A 17,100-nucleotide genomic window follows, 5' to 3' on the forward strand; every position below is an offset into this window, starting at 1 on the left:
TGTGTAAAGTCCATAATATTTACATTGGAATGAAAGGTCTATTGACCCGAGTCCCCCACGGGCCTATAGTTTTTTGGCTGCACCCAACTTTTTTCCCTCAAATCTATTTGCTGGAAACAGCAGATCTACAAGCTACAATATGGTATACAGTAGGCTTGTAGATCAGCTATTTGTACCGCAAGTTCGCCTATATTTTGAGCGAATGTTGGACCTTTACGACGTTGGGGTTAATGTGGCTAATAATGTGCTGTGTCCCGCCCGGACCCCCTATGGGGTTAATGTGGCTAATAATGTGCTGTGTCCCTCCCGGACCCCCTATGGTGGTTCCTGTGTGTGATGGAGGCCAGTAGACTGTCTGGACATAATGCTCTCCCCTATACACTGTGCATGCAGCCTCAACTTTAATGGGGGAGTGCACAGGAACAGGCACATCATTAAAAAGAGCCATTCTGAAGCTTTCCTGTCTGCCATTAAACTTAACAGCCGACCTCTCCCATTACCTTTTTATTCTCCCTGTTAAAGGGGGTAGGGGGACAGTGGGGGCTGAAAAATCTCAATTGGCTGGCGGACTATATCAATTGATTGAATTTCATCCCCAAAACAAGATGGATTGTGGAGTAGAGGGGGGGGGAAAGAAAAAACGCTTATCTGCATTCCCATGGTGCACTGGGAGTTTCTTTCTTCCTTTGTCTTCTTTCATCGTGAAATACATTGGGTAAACAAATTGTGCAGCTTCTGTGAGACTGTGACAGTGGAAACCACAGATACCTCATAGTCAAGTGGGGGGCAGGCAGTAAGGGTCTACAAACATACCGCACACACACACATAGACGCACGCACACACACACCGTCTCTCGCTCTTTCTCTCTCTGCCCATCTCTGTTGCAGCAGCATCTCTCATCGATACTGTGTTTCTACTTGCTAGCATCCGCAGACTGCTTTCCTGTAGACAGACCTGCACAAAATGTTGAATTACAACACAGTGAGCTCATCCGGACAAGGTCTTACAGGGGACGGCACGCGGACACCGATGGTAATCGGTGAAGGAAATATGGCATTGATAGTGAAGGCAAGGACGACTTCCCCTCGACCTGTGCACTCAAATAAAATAAATAAAATAATAAAGATTCCAAAGAACATCGCCTTCCCAGCTTTATGTTTTTATAAGCCTCGGCTGAGCACAATGTTTCTGCAAGGGGTGGAAAAAAGGGCTGCATTTGGAATGAGCAAAAGCCGTTCCCGCTGAATATGCATCGGGGAAGCAAGATATGGAAATGCTGTGTGCCCCAAGGTAGTAACCTTTTGTTGCCATCCTTATTGCGAGAGGTAGGACAACATGGCTTCAATGACACGATATTCCACCCAGGCTTTTAATGTTTTGAGCATACAGGAGAGATATGCAAGATATAAAAAACAAAAGCAGGATAGAGGAGACAAGAATGGTGGCGGAGACATTAAGCATAAAAGAGGACGAGGATCTTATGTGGATTAAAGAGAGTGAGGTCTACCTTGTTTCCCACAGTAAGGAAGTGATGGGGGTTAAAGAAGAAACGCACGCTGTCCCCCACCCCACCCTGTGTGTCTCTCTCTCTCTCTCTCTGTTGAACCAGAGTCCCCCACCCCACCCTGTGTCTCTTCCTCTCTCTCTCTCTCTCTCTCTCTGTTGAAGTGATAGGGGTTAAAGAAGAAACGCACGCTGCTGCATTGAACCAGAGTCCCCCACCCCACCCTGTGTCTCTTCCTCTCTCTCTCTCTCTCTCTCTGTGTTGCCCCAGCTGCAGTGATAAATGTCTCTTTGTATTCCGGACAGAAAACTGTGGGCTTACAATGTACTTGTCAGACGACAGCTGATTTTCCCCTTAAACAGAGCAAAGTATATTCTTAATCTCTCCAGAGGGGAAAGATAAAATGAGTGCCTCCTCCCAAGACACATTATTCCCAGAACAGACAGCCCCCCCCCCCCCTCCATTCACCACACGTTCATCCGATGTGCTCGTGTGCAGGTGCTTTGGTGTGTGTGCAACTATTACCCATATACAATGTATGACATGTGCTGCTGCATACGTTCCAATATATCACAGCGTCCTTAACGCCCTACAGTATAACAATGGTTCCACTATGAGGGTCCTAAATGGGAGTGGAATGCGGCAGCTAATGGAGTTGATTATAGCTATCTGGGTTGTTGGGCCGGCTGCCAGACTCTAGCCCTGCCTAGAGGGAGCACAGGCCGCCTGGTGTCTGATATACCCTGGGATCCCTGTAATACAAGCCTTGCTTTGGAAGTCACCCTGCTACTATCCTGCATGCTTACAGCCACACATTGAGTCCCAGTCAAGTTAGCCCTTTGTATAAGCGCAGTGGACCGTCGCTTATGGTAACACGGCAAGGTGTCGGCCAATGATCACACGCCATTTCCAAATTGCCTCCTCTAAGGCCTGTCGCAACGCGGGCAAGGTCATAAGCACTGGGGCTACCATTACCATAGGTCATGGCATTATGAAGGCAAGGCATGGACCTCGCCTCTGGAGAGAGGGGGGCCCCGGCCGGGTCATCAGCGCGAGGCCAAGTTCTGGATCCCCTAGGTTGTCGCTTTTGAGTACAGATGATGTAGCTGCGGCGGCCCCGCCCTGCAGAGCCCCCTATGGTTACGCCCAGAGCGAAAGCTGTGTGTGTTGGGATGGAGCAGGGGTGGTGGCCCGCGCCGTGACCTCTGAGGACTGTGACACACCAGTCTGGATGAGGAGAAATGGCTGCCCGCTGTGGGCTTCGCAGACGAGGAGCGGAATCAATCAGAACCACAATAGGCTGGCAGACTGGAGACAATGCAATGGGCGTGCTACTAGGATTTCACTGTTTCCCCCCTCTGGCCACAGTCTCTCCCTCCCGCGCCATCTCTCGTCTCTCCCTATCCGACTCTCATTACCGTTCCTTCTCTTATTAACCTTTAAATACACACGTACACACGCAAACAGAATGTCACTAATTCAGCTGCGCTATATCCTCTCGTGCACAAACTTGGTCTCCACTAACTTTAGCATATTACCTGTGCTTAATCTCCCTCCCTCTGTCTGGGATCATCCTCATCCCCATGTTTTCCCATCTGCCGTCGATTGGGGCCTGGCTTGGCTAGGTGTTCAACAAACAATTGTGATTCACTCGGTTTCTGAGGAGATTATTAACACACCTTGCATGCCACAGCATCATGAATAAGCAATGGAGATCTGGAGCCCTATTTTCCCTCTCTGCCTCTCTCTCTCACTCTCTCTTGGTTTGTGTCTCTCTCTCTTTCTCTCTCTCTCACGCTCTGTCTCGCTTTCTCACTCCCGGGCGCGCCGTGAACTGAATGCCAGGATTGTCTAGAAAATGAGCTGTCATTTGAGGGCCTGCAATGAGATACATCAGACTCATTGCAAAACCCTAGAAAATAATGAACCATTCGCATTTCTTTCAATGATATGTTCAATACGCTATCCATGACAAGTGCAGAGAGATAACCAGTCCCCTCTCAAGCTGATTAAATACACTGGGTGTATTGAGGAGGGCTTTGGCAGAATGTGAGTTCAGGGGATGCCATTATGGTATTATGGTATTATGTTGGGAGTCGTAGGACTACAGATGAAGTCCCTTCTGTGTGTGTGTGTGTGTGTGTGTGTGTGTGTGTGTGTGTGTGTGTGTGTGTGTGTGTGTGTGTGTGTGCGCGCCATGCGTATTGTATCTCTCTGTTTGTGCATGTGTGCACTTCTATGTAATTGTGCCTGAGGCAGCGCTCATGATGAAATTCAATGGAAAACCCAAACAGTCCTGTAACTGGCATTTACTCATCCCGCTGTGCGATTAAATGTACCGTACGAGGGAGGACTTGACGGGCAGAAACCTTGTATGTTTCATCGTTTTTATGATCTTTCATGAATTAAACTACATGGCGTTATAAATTCATATTTTATACTTCGTCACATAACAGTTTCACACAAAATAAGTTAAAATAGAAGATCTACAAGCTCACAGCGCATTGCGAGCTTGTATGTAGATTGTCTATTTTCGTAAGTTTACAAATCGTCGCGTAATGACATCCCCAAAACAGGGACACCGGGTTGAAAGTGGTTAGTGGTTAAATGTTTTACCAATAAAAAGTATTAACCGGAGCTTGTGACTAAATAATTATTACGGTGGATTTCCTTAAAAGTAACAGTTTTGTACCAGTTTTCTGCCCTACTGTGATGATATGACTTTGAAAAATATAGAGCAGCTTGCTTTTTGAGTGACGTTTGGGTCCTAATCTTTAATGATAGGCCCTTAGCCAAAATGACCAAACTAGAGCATTATCACCGCGGGGCTACTTTCATTCTGTGAGAGTCTTCACTTCAGATATATTTCTAGGAAATCTCTGCGCCAGATTATTTAATTTGCAAATGTTCAGCTAAAGAAGAGAAGATGAGCACAGGTCAACACAGCTTGAAATTACATTTTACTTCTATATATTCTCTCCTGTATAATTCATAGGCACAGTTTGCATTTTGGTAGTTCATGATAAATATCCATCACAGATTGCGTGTGTGTGTGTGTGCGCGCGCGCGTGCATACAGTGGCGTGGCACCGCATCGTTCTTAATACTCGTGTTGCATCGAGCCGTTTGTCATTGTCAGCCATTTTGCCTCCACAGGTTCCACATTAGATTAGGCAAAAAGAAAATGGATGGTCCTGGTATAATGTTTGTATGTTAATCTCATCGTACACTGATCGTGCATTGTAGCCAACCAGAGGCCCAAGTACAGAGGTTTGATTGATGTGTAATTCACTCACATGTGTGAGTCCTCTCTCTGCTGCGCTCAGTGGGTTAGGAAAGAGACACACTCCTACCTGTCAGACAGATAATTTCCTCTCTAGCTTTTTATTTTCTCTCTCTCACAGACTGCTTACTCTGAACTCACCTCTCCATGTGTCTGTCTCTCTCTCGCACGCGTGCACACACACACACACACACACACACACACACACGCACACACACACACCATACGCACGCACGCGCGCGCACACACACACACACACACACACACACACACACACACACACACACACACACACACACACACACACACACACACTGGTTGTCAGCACGGCCCCATTCTTGTTGCTGTCCTGATTCTGACACCTTTCAGCGTTTTCATTAGTAGATCACAGAACTACTAGAGATGTTTCCATGCAAAATTTAGGGCGAGTTTTCAGCATAAACACAAGGTGCTGTGACTCTTTTCTTTAATTCAATGTGGGTGAGGAGAGGAGTAACTGCTTGACTGGCACAAGGTCGAGAGATGTGGCTTGGAAATATGTTTGCAGTCAGTAGATGGGGAGACAAAAAGAACGAGAAAGATGGAGTGGAAAAGGAAAGCAGCAAGACGGAGAGACTCGAAATCAATTAGGAGCGGTGAGACCCTGTGGATCCTGAAATGGAGGAACGGAGAGATATGTTGCCCGCGGAGGGGCTTCCATTCCTGGACTCATGCTTCAGGAACACGCCCACAGGGAGAGACCAGATAGATGAGAGATATCCTCTCGGGTGGAGGTTATGGAATATGTCAGGAATGAAAGAGCCTTGTTCCTTGCTCTGGCTAATTGAGCAGTCTTTGTGTCCCTCCGAGTGTAATAGGCCGCGGGGAAGATACGTATTTTTTCTTTTCTTCGACAAAAACACGCTTGCGCTGCCCTGTAAATATTACCCAAAAGGAGACACCGAACCGCGAAGCCCACAAAATGGAAGCCGCGAGAAGAGATGACTTAAGATGCTACCTACTGTACTACACTCTCTTTCTCTGCAGAGACAACTTCAGTGATATAACAATACACACATCTTGAGCCTGGAAAAGCGTGGCTCATCCAACATCCGCGAGGAGTTAAGTGTGAGGGCTACGACAATCAAAGGCATTAGAGAAAAATAGCAGATTTAGCTCTCTTTTGTCACCAGGCCTTCTCAAAGCCTGCTCCCTTCCTTCTCCCATGATAACAATGGACTTCTAGAGCCTAGCATGTCATACATTTTCAACCAAATCCCCTCCACTTCATGGACATGCCTATGAAGATGAAGCTGGAGAATTAATTTTGTGCAGGCACTGCTTCTCTATAGCTACAGTGATATCATCCGTTTTACTGTATTGAGATACGAAGGAGCAATTACATGTTAAAAGATAGCCCCTGATTTGTAGATTCTAAGAGATGTAGCATAATTTGCTCTTAGATAGCCTACTGTTCCTCATCTAATCGATTGTGTGTTTTCAAAGCAAGAACCAGCCCATCGTCAGACAGGTTTCAGCAGAGCGGCCATTCATTCACCCCAGTTTCTATAGTCTGTAACAGTGTTGGTTCCAAACCCCGGCTTTGAAAAGTTTCCTCGCTGGCAGATAGTGCAGATGTAACGGCCTGCATTGTCAAAGCTGTTCGCTGAAGGAGAGAGAATATCGCATACAGTACAGGGAATGGACAAAAGACGGTAATAATAAAGTGCTCAAAGGATGCCGAGAAGAGGGAAGCGTGCTCATTGTGCCATGGAAGCCACATTCATGTGAGGAGATGAGATTCTGTACATGCAAAGATTCCCACTCGACGTCTGCCCAGCCGGTGGGAGGTAGCTGGTCTTTGTGTAGAGGTGACGGGGGTGTCCCCCTTTTGTAAATGGCACCTTTAAACACAGCACTGAGAAAAGTAAACATCTGCGCTTAAGGAGCCTCGGAGTTTAACCCTGCCTCATCATCAACCCCCCCCCCCCCCCCCCCCCCCCCCCCCGCCCCGCCCCATCCTCCTCTGCATTTATAAACACAAGAGAACAGAACAATAAAAGCACAAAGAGCACGTTTCTTTTGTGTCTGTGCCTTGTGTTGTTGTTGTCCTTTGGCAATTGCAGACTCTGAACTTGTTTTCTGCTTTAGCTGCCAAGAGAGGCAAACTGTGTGCACCAGAGTTATTCCCAGCAGACAGCTAAGCAGCAGGGTGTGTTTAGTGAACGTGCCTATTTGTTTTCTGAACCATTCCCTCCACTCACTCAACAGAACTACCGGTCGGTGTCCATTTATTTATGTCAATTAAGACAGACGAGCTCAGAGTGAAAACCGTGCCTTCGCGTCACTGTAACCGCCGCCGTGGGTCTCATGTTCTACGAGCCTCAGAGATTGGTGCCTCTGTACCCGGGTCAGTCAGTGCAGTGGAATGTGTAACAGGAATAAGGAGGCTAATGTCCTCTTGGGGGGGATGAGGGGGGTAATAGAAGAGATAGAAGAGAGACTCCAAATCTGTCAACCATGGCACACCATCATACAATTTAACTATGTAATTAGACTGCTGAGATGGTAATGGAGGGACAATTCCATTTGCCATGTCATTACGTTTCTGCGTGTACACAGATCCTTGGTCAGTTCATTTTATAATTATGAACGGCTCTCATCATTCTGCTACCTCAATGCAGCCACTCGCCATTTTTTAACCCAGGCCTGACGTCGAAATTAAAAAAAAAGAAATTCTAAATCATGACAATTTTCGGAAAGATTTGAGGCACATTTTAAAGATTTTTCAAAAATAGCAGACCTACAAGTTCTTGTAGCTTGTAGATCTGCTATTTTTCAATAGCTAAATTATAACAATGTTTAAAACACCAAAAGGGGTTCCCGTCCAAAATGGGTTAAGGCAAAGAGACTCTAGCGGAGCCATTTTTTTCAGTGCTCACTGCCCCTTTTTCTGACATGGAGGGGTAAACTGTCTCTTTTGTGGCCAGAACGACTTCTTGGAGAAGACTGCAATACACACACAAAAATATATAAAACCCACAAATTCCAGCCTTCCAATTGCAATTCCAAACAGATATTTCTGTCCTTATCTATTCCCTCTGGTCAAAAGACTGCGTAGCACTGAAAGAAAATAGCCTCTTGTTGTGTTTACTAGCACTGCATTGTGTTACGCATTCAGGAGGCACACATCCATTTGGCTGAAACAGATATAATCATCCCGAACGTTAATGAAAAAAGAGCGGCCTCCGAGAGCTCTCTCCACTTGTAATATTGCTCATGTACATCTCGTATAATTGTCTCCAATAATGAGATTGTAGCAGTAGAGGTCCTCTCGGGACGCGTTTCTTTTTTTTCTCCCTTTTTGTTAAGCGACACAAAAATATTGTGAAATAAGCTTGTGAAATAATGGCAGCCCGGCACCAAATAGTTAGCAAACTCACTTATCATTGTTCATTACTGTGTGACACCACTGGGGGAGAGCCCCGTGTGTGAGCCGATGGGGGAGAGCCCTGTGTGTGTGAGCCCATTCCAACCGTAACCCATTTCCAGACTGTTAGCCACTGTGTGTTTATCTCCCATCCCAGTCATCACAAAACCAACCACGAGGCACGTCCATTCATGCAATCAGCCTTGCTTTCAATCCTAATAGAGATGTGTTGCCAGATTTTGCGAGACAAACGGGCAACCAGGTCTAGGAAAACAAGCCCAAAAGAAGCGACAAGGCACTTTAAACCTGCCACAAAAGGTCCTTGACATAACCATAGACTGTAAAAAATATGGACAAAGCGTTCCGCGGGTCTAACATGAACGTAAAATGAAGCCTGTCAGTCCTTGCACTGGAAGTCGCCATCTTTCTAGATCCGTTTGGGCCCAGCTGGCCCATTGGCTGGCCCAGACAACGAGGCGGGACTTCCCCCCTTCTTCTTCGTTGGTTTTTATTTTGATTCGAGTGGGTGGGGGATCCCTTTCATAGACTGTAACGGTAGCCACGCCCCTCAGAACATGCGCGACTTTATGGTAATTTTTTTTATAAATGGGACCATAGTTTTCCAAAAAGAATATTATGACATTAGAAATGAGACTTTAAACTAGTGACTGGAAGCAAAAAGTATTCATGACCATGTTTATTAAGGTAATACAGTCTAGGTGAAGTTGGGCCCAAATACATGGTTTTTTTTAGCCCAATGACAGCGCCACAACAGGCGAACTTATTATACTATATGAACTTTCATTTCCTTAGTGGCTTCACAAAATATCTGTCTGACTGCCCCCCTGGACATAACAAAGGAGAACCACTGGCCCAAAGCAACTACACTTTAGATGAAAGAAAAACACAACATGCAAGCAACCTTACAGAACCTTAAATGCAGACATGGCAACACTGATGGAGATGAAGGACAAAATGGAAGTTCTGTAAATTCAATACTCAATACCAGTCACGCAACACAAAAGCCAAATAGCCACAAGGCTTTGGGTTAAATGCCTGGTTGATTAAATGTATCAGAGCAACTGCATGGGTCAGAGGATCTGGAGCTAACAAGTATCCTTTACAGCTCCTTCAGCTAAGCCCACACACACACTTCACAATGAGCTGATGAGAACAGACCAGATAATAATAATACTAAACTAACATCCATGTGAATTATTTCATTGTGCATTTACAGCAAGTGTGATTTATTTTCCTTCTGTGTCTTGCACCCGTAAAGGTTTTTTCCCTCTCTTTTCTTTTTCTCAGAGGAGTGAGAAAATAGAACACTCATGTGTATGTACACAACTTGCGTTCATAAAGCGGAACACGGTGAAAACAAAAGCACAATTACTGGTTATCTCGGAGAAAGAGAGGGATTATCATTAATGAGCAATTCATATTTTTAGTAGGTATATAACGCTTAATTATTGTTGTCACTTCCAGTAGAGTGTAAGTGGTTGTGAACGGTGATGAAATGCTCATAGTTTTCCACACACTGACTCTTGTGCTCTATTGCACACTCAGAGCTCTCGTGTGTTTAGTCTTCCCTTTGAGCTGAGTAAATATCCTCAGGTGCAAACTATTGTACCTCTAGACCGCTCTATCCCTTCTCCCTCTGTCTAAACTGTGAATGCCTGTTAATGCATGTGCAAATGGGTATGTATTGGCAAATACCTTGTCACATTTTTCAGTTGAAGATCAATCTTTTTGCGACATGCTTCATTCGACAATGTATAATTCGGGCTCTCTCTAATTCCCTTTTTCACTCTGTCTTTCTGACCTGGCTACTATCCCCTCCATCCTACTCTGGAATGTTGACTGGCAGTAGTTAAGGACGAACAGAACCCTTTAAACGGACTCCTGGCAGCAACAGCCTTTCTTGACCGGCAAGTCAGAAATGAAACATCAACGTTAATTCTCCGCTAACTGATCCTACTGAATAATGGATGAGGGCACATGGAGACATGTAAGATTACGTCCAACTCTCCTACCTTTGTCAGACTATAATTGCTGCCATTCAAGCGTGCCTGAAGCCAGGGCACCCCTCAAGAAGCAGACATGGCCACTATAACTGTCAACACTGATAGCCGAGCACCATATCAAAGGCTAGTAGCGTTGGCCGGGAGAGATCCTGCACATTAGCCACCCTCGGTGGGACATCAAAGACGGAGACGGCATCCCAAAACACGGCACATCTCGAGTCTTATCCGGCAATAGGATATAATGCACCGCAAATGATTCTCATAGATAGGTAGTCTAGCGCATGCACGCACACACGCACGCAAGCACATGCACAGACGTATCTTGAAACTGAGGTAATAGACTCATAATAATGAGGCTCTTTCAGTTCCATAAAAACACAGGCACACACGAGCACGCACACAAGTTTTCTTACCCTGGTCAGGCAGCTGGCAGACGTTGGGGGGGACAGTCATATTCAGCACGTCGTTGACAGCCGTGTCCACATAGTGGCCTCTCTGGACGTCGTGTTCGCTGTCGGTCTGGTCGCTCTCCTCGTGGCCGCTGTCCTTCAGACTGTTCCCCTCCAGGTCCTTGAACGTTGACGTGCTACATGGGGGCCAGGAGGGGGAAGAGAGACGAGATTTTGATTAACTGTCACATCACCTTTTTTCTCTCGCACTTGGTCGCCGCCGTCGGTGGCACGGGCCGCCCTGCAGACACTGGCGACGGCGTGGCGCGAGCTGTCAGCCACTCCCCGCGTCCTCTCTGTCCTTTCACGCGGCTCCGCTTCATGTCTCTTAAAGCATTGACAGCCGATGATGAATAATCCGTTTTGAGCTCATGTGTATTACAACTTACTTAGTAGTACCTAACCTTACAGTAGTGTACAGTACTACATTCTGGACTAGTTGGCACTGCTGCACCAACATTTCACTGCATGACACGCATACTTGTACAGTATGAGCAAATACCGCGTCATTTTTGCGATGCTGCCCTGCAGGAGGCTAGCGTGTGTGTGTGTGTGTGTGTGTGTTTCCAGAGCTAAACTCGTAAACTGCTGGACTGATCAGCACAGATATTTTTTGACAAAACCGTGCACGCGTCCGTCCGTCCGTCCCCATATAGGCCAGGCCCATGTTCGCCATTTTGCATTTCCTACTACTTTCCTACTACTACTACAGATTTTCATGTGATCACGACATCTGTCAGATTCTTTCTGATACAATTCCGATTGGCCATGATTGACTGTTTAGGTTTGCTGGCCATCTCCCATTCCCCGCTTTTATTTTTATTTTATTTTTAACTTAAGAAATAGCATGGCAGCTGCAGGCTGTTTGAAACAGGGACTTTTGGGATGGAGGCGCTGACTTCAAGGTCATCAGTAAACAGACACTCACTACAATCAAACAAATGCTGGCAGTAGTCAGGAATTCCTGGAATGAAGATGGATGTAGGAAATGCTGAAAGCATACAAACTGAGCATCTGTCTTGTTTGTAGTCTCATAGTCAATAAAGAGGGTGTGTGTGTAGGGGGGGGGGCACACAATCAACAGCTGCACAGTATGAGCGTGATGAGCGTGATTTCCCCTAATTTAATTTCCACCCCACTGGAACAAGCATCACTTTGCAAACAACACTAAAGATGGGTGAATAAAGGAACATGTGGCCTTGCATAGAGAGTGCATGTAGAGAGAATATAGTGGAGGAGGAGAAGCTGTGAAGGAGAATAGGAGAGTTGGAACATTTTGAGGACAGTGCAATTCCTTAGCTCCAGTACAGCCCCTCCACGTTCTTGCACTTTGGGCCAGCGTGGGAGAGCGGGCTAGGTAATGATGGCCTGATGTTATCGCTGTAATTGCACCTGTCCCAGGCCTATAGGCTCACCGGCTCCTGGGGGATTTCTTTGTAGTGTGTTGCAGAGGACCACACCTGAATGGTCTTTGTTTACATTAACTGGGAATCTCTTTTCACAGGGAAATTGCAATAATGGCTCCTCAGAAAGGCCCCGCATGGTACTCAAACAAAAGGCAGTGCTCCATAGCTGCAGGTAAAAGGGGGGAGAATTATAGCGTTGAGACTGGGCCTGGTCACAGACTGGTCCAGACCTGCAGGGCATTATTGTGTGACCCCTGCATTCCTACAACCCTATCTAATATCCGGCTTCAGGTGGTCTCTCAGTAGACCTTATCTTCCTCACAATGAAAACGTTTGTCCTGCACTCAAAAGAAGAAGAAAAGAAAGAAAGGAAAAACAAAACCCCCACAAAACCTAATTATAGATTATCATGGTGATGCTATCTTGGGAAAGGAAGTCTGTCTGTGGCATTACTTATAGGTTTTCAAACAATGAGGTGTCTGATATAATTTAATCTTTTCTTTAAACCGTGTTACATGGGTAGTTTTTATTCCTTCACAAAGTTTCAAATGTTGTTGTTTTTTTGCACCGGATGAATAGACGTGATGAAAGTATGAGTAAGTAAGAGTGGCACTGAAGATGACAAATAACTACATTAACAAGTCATATGGTGCGTTTCTGCATTGCAATCAGAGCCCTCCCCTCGCATCCGTGTACATGAAAAGCGTGCGTGCAAACATAGGCCTTCATTAGGCAAAACAATTACTGATAACAACGGTTGATAACAGCTCTAATCAAGACATACCTTTTAATGAGGTGAGCTCTGCTGTTCACGTAGCTGGTGTCAATGGAATAATTCTCCGTCTGCAACAGAGGGGTATGGTGGGGTGGGGTGGGGTGGGATGGGAGGGGGGGGAGACAAAACAGAGAGGTGCATTTAATTATGGAAGGAACCAAAATAATGTTAGCAGTAATTGGCTTTCAATAGAAATGTTACTTTACACAAAAGCCCCGGTGAGCAGCCTCTGCTTTCAAAGGGCTGAATCCTATTCTCTTTCAAAGCACACACATACAGAGGCTGACTGGGAGTTGAGAGCTAAGGAGAGTGCTGCAGTGTGCACAGCCTCCCCTCTTCTCTCCTCTCCTCCTCTCCCCTCCTCTCTCCCTCCAGCAGCCTGCTCCTCCACTGCTGGTCAGACCCTGCTCTTTAAAATGGAGTCATTAGACTGGACAGCACATCGCAGAGAGCAAGGGAGAGGGGAAGTTTCCTTCTTTTTTTTCTCCGCCTTTCTCCGTTTTCGTCATTTTTTTCTTAAGGAGACATTAATGTATAAATATTAAATAAATAAATGGGGGAGAAGGAGATGAAATTAAGGGTGCACCGGGGGAATCTTAACTTTAACGCAATTGCAGATGAAAAGGCTCCCCGGAATCTGCATACGATGGATCTCTGACCCACATTAGAGAACACAGTTCAAAGGCGTCCTGCATTCAAGGCGCTTTCCTTTTTTTCCTCTCCCTTTTCCCCATCCTCACCACAGTGAGCATGCAGCGGCGTAAGCGGCGCTGACAGAGGAGTGTGTGTACATTGAGCAGGTACAGCCTCCTGTGCCTGCCAAGCATCTACTCGCACTAGATAAGATGTCACAGGGCCAGAGGGTATCAAAGCCTCTCAAGACTTTTCAGTCTCGCCACAAGCCCCGGGATGCAACCCTTCGGCAAAGTTTTGATAAGATGCCGGTTTTTTTCTGCAGTAAAAAAAGGGTTAGAAATAAATATATAAAACGGAATAAATAAATAAATAACGTGCCATTCCAGTTGATGTTTTATCCAGATAAAAGCTTGGGAAGTCAATGGTGGAGTTCCGCGGGAAGTCTACACAGTACCAGTATCAAAGCCGTGGTGAAAAAGTCACCCCTGTGATAAGAAAGGTTAATGTAGGCGCTGAGAGCACAGGCACTGATTATCAAGTGAGCCGCCTGCTCCACACAGCCCTGCTGTTGAGGGACCTGCGGCCATGCATGCGCTGCTTGCTGTGCACGCTGACCGAACGCATTTGGATTCAAAATTGCACTCATGCACACACACACACTTCCCTTATTAGATGTTAATGGGGTTGAGGTTTATTTTTGTCTTTTTTTTTTTTCCTGTATTATTCCCTCCTGTATGCAACCTGTAAATGTCTGTGTATGGAGTTGTATGTGTCCTGGGAAGGAAAAATATGTGGCAGTGTTTTAACTGGCAAATAGCTCCTACTAAACCCCCCCACCCCCAAGCTGCAGTCTACGAAGAAATGTAAGAGCTTGTTAATGCTACCAAGCACATGTCCGTGTTTGTTTAGACGTGACATCCAATGCCACTTTCTGACAGCTTCAAAGCTAACATGAGCATGCTGTACGCAGTGATATCTTCAAGGCTCTGCTACTCATATTCTTCCCTTCTTGTCCTGGAAAGTTGTGAAGCCTAACAATGTAATATGTCAGTGGGGTAATTATCGCCCACTATCCCATTTCCAGTGTCCACCGGGCCTGCCAAAATACCTTCCGTCACTAGGAAATAAGGCATTGTTTGCCGTCTCACCTCTATGCCTCCTAATTACCTCTGTCGACAGATAATATAGTAATTAGTGTCTGTGGCAGGACAGGCCTCTGATTGAGATTTGTTAGACTGTGATGCAATCTGTATGCACCGAAGGTTAACGTCATTCGCTATGTCTGTCTCTCTTTCTCTCTCTCTCTCTCTCTTTTTACCGTCCACCCCTAATTAAACTTTAACTCATTGGTACCGAGGAGATAATTTGTAAAAAGCCATTTTAATTAGCATTTTATTAGTGGCCCTTAATTTGAAGTACATCGTGTTTGCACTCCACTCCGTGCACGAGCTTCTCCTTTGTTTCTGTCTGGTTAATATCAAGGTAATTGGCACCAGCAATTATGCTGCTGCTCTTACGGGGTTGTATGAGCAGGAGACAGGAGTTTATCAGCAAAAGTATACCGACTAGTTCATTAATTAATCAATTAAGTGACATGTTTCACCAAAGGACACATGATATATGGTATATACTGTATCGTCATTTATATGACGCTATAATATACCCATGCAAGCGAGCACACACACACACACACACACACACACACACACACACACACACACACACACACACACACACACACACACACACACACACACACGTTAATGCATGTGTCCTATTGCATGGAGTGTGCCACCTGTGTTCCATTTGGGTCCCAGTAAGTACTCATTATATTGCCTCTCCACCTAGCTGTGCATCCAGTGAGAAACTAATGAACACGCATGGTGTGGGAGACGCAAGGAGAAAACTTCGTTAAAGACACAGGATACAAATTTCCTTCTAAATTTCACTCAGGCTCTTATACCTATAATTGGTTTGGATGGTACTGTCGGTTAAGTGTGTGTGTGTGTGTGTGTGTGTGTGTGCCCCCGTGCATGTAGCCTCGAGAGGAACAAAATGTGCTCCTGTTTTCATGGTGTGTCAGTGCTACTGACCCAAGGTCCCTCTTAAAAATATAGAATGTACTCACTAAAGAAGAGCCTTCATTGTATTCAGCCACTCAATGTTTTTGTCATTGTCATTACGCCAGTTGAAGGAGTTTAAGTATCTCAGGGTCTTGTTCACGAGTGCGGGGAGGACAAGGATAATGAGATCGGAGCTGGGTCGGTATTGCACTCGCTGTACCGGATTGTGTCCTCCACACTTTTTTCCCTCCACTCCAAATCTCTTTGCCAAAAATAGCCGATCTACAAGCTCACAACGTGTTGCATTGTGACACGTTGTGAGATTATAGCTCTGCAATTTTCCGTGAATGTCCCCATCAGAATAGGGATGCTATGGTTCAAGTGGTTAAATGGCCTGCAGAATATAGCTTCCTCCTCGGACTCTCTATTAATCAGCGGCATCAGAACAGATAAAATCCTCCACATTTCCTCTATTATCAAATAGTCAATGGGAGTAAACAAACAAAGCACGCGAGGGCTTAACCTTGGGCATTTCTAAGTCACTGTGCAGTGCCTATTCTGAGGGCAAATCGGATGCATTAGCCTCGGCTTCCTGCAAAGAAATGTAATGTCCGCCCCTGCATCTCGGACCAAACTTTAAATTGGAGGCCATGTCAATACATCTTGCCGGGAGGTCGAGTTTCAGGCCAGCAGAAGACGAGGGCCGCTTAACTACAGTGAGAACGCCGCAAATGGCTACTTAATCAGGTTGGACAATGTGTTGTTGTGATCCGAGCGGCCCCAGTTTGGCGGCAGGGGCCACTCTATCCCCCTAATTATTGTTCTGTTTCATCTAGGAGGACCAGGGGAGAGGAGTGTAGTCCCTCGTTTCATCGCATGACTGATAGCCGTGTCAGGGCCATCGGGGGAGGAGGGGGGGGGGGGGGGGGGGGGGGGGGGGATGGGGCGGCGCTTGACCCAAGAGACACTTCTGGCCTAGCTACATCCCCAGCACGATTCTCCCCTCTTCACTCTGCCTGTTCCCCTCCAGTAAACGGTGTGGGGTGATGGGGGGACATGGGGGCTTGGCGAGAGAAAAAACAATCTCCTCGCCTAGTTGCTGCCGTAAGATTTGATTTGCCTTCCTCCCAGCGTGACTTGATTCCGAATTGGTTCCGTATTCTGGATGCATGTGGATTCACTGTGTGTGTGTGTGCGTGTGTGTGTGTGTGTGTGTGGGGGGGGGAGCACGGGGAGCCACTGACGGGATGGAGATTGGGTGGGAGTTGCCGACTTGCAGACACCAGTGGTTACACCAGTAAGCACCAGACAGTTCAACAGATGTCAGAGAGAGAGAGAGAGAGAGTCACACATCTGTCTTAATATATGTATTATCTAGGCTGATACATCAACCAATGCAATTAAAGTCAAATTTGAACATGGAAGCAAGCTGGGAAAAAGTAATTATGGACAAATTGAAGTAACACGCTCTAGCAGAAAATTAATATTGAAATGATTGCAAAAGGATGACAGGCTCCTGATCGTCATCATTCAGTCCGTATGGTTCATTCC

The 17,100-nt window shown here is 46.0% G+C and overlaps 1 protein-coding gene across 2 annotated transcripts in view; it reads right to left on the minus strand.

Moving 5' to 3' along the window:
- The window catches only part of pcdh19 (protocadherin 19), a 65,050-nt gene that overhangs the window by 15,809 nt on the left and 32,141 nt on the right, over positions 1–17,100 (minus strand). For both annotated transcript variants that reach the window (XM_080774614.1, XM_080774613.1), the window contains exons 3-4: positions 12,860–12,918; positions 10,634–10,806 (exon numbers count right to left, since the gene is read on the minus strand). In XM_080774614.1, the coding sequence (XP_080630740.1) occupies positions 10,634–10,806; positions 12,860–12,918 (232 nt within the window). The remainder of the gene's footprint in view (positions 1–10,633; positions 10,807–12,859; positions 12,919–17,100) is intronic.

The sequence above is a fragment of the Protomyctophum bolini genome (assembly GCF_963924005.1).
Source record: "Protomyctophum bolini genome assembly, chromosome: 10".
Taxonomy (NCBI): domain Eukaryota; kingdom Metazoa; phylum Chordata; class Actinopteri; order Myctophiformes; family Myctophidae; genus Protomyctophum; species Protomyctophum bolini.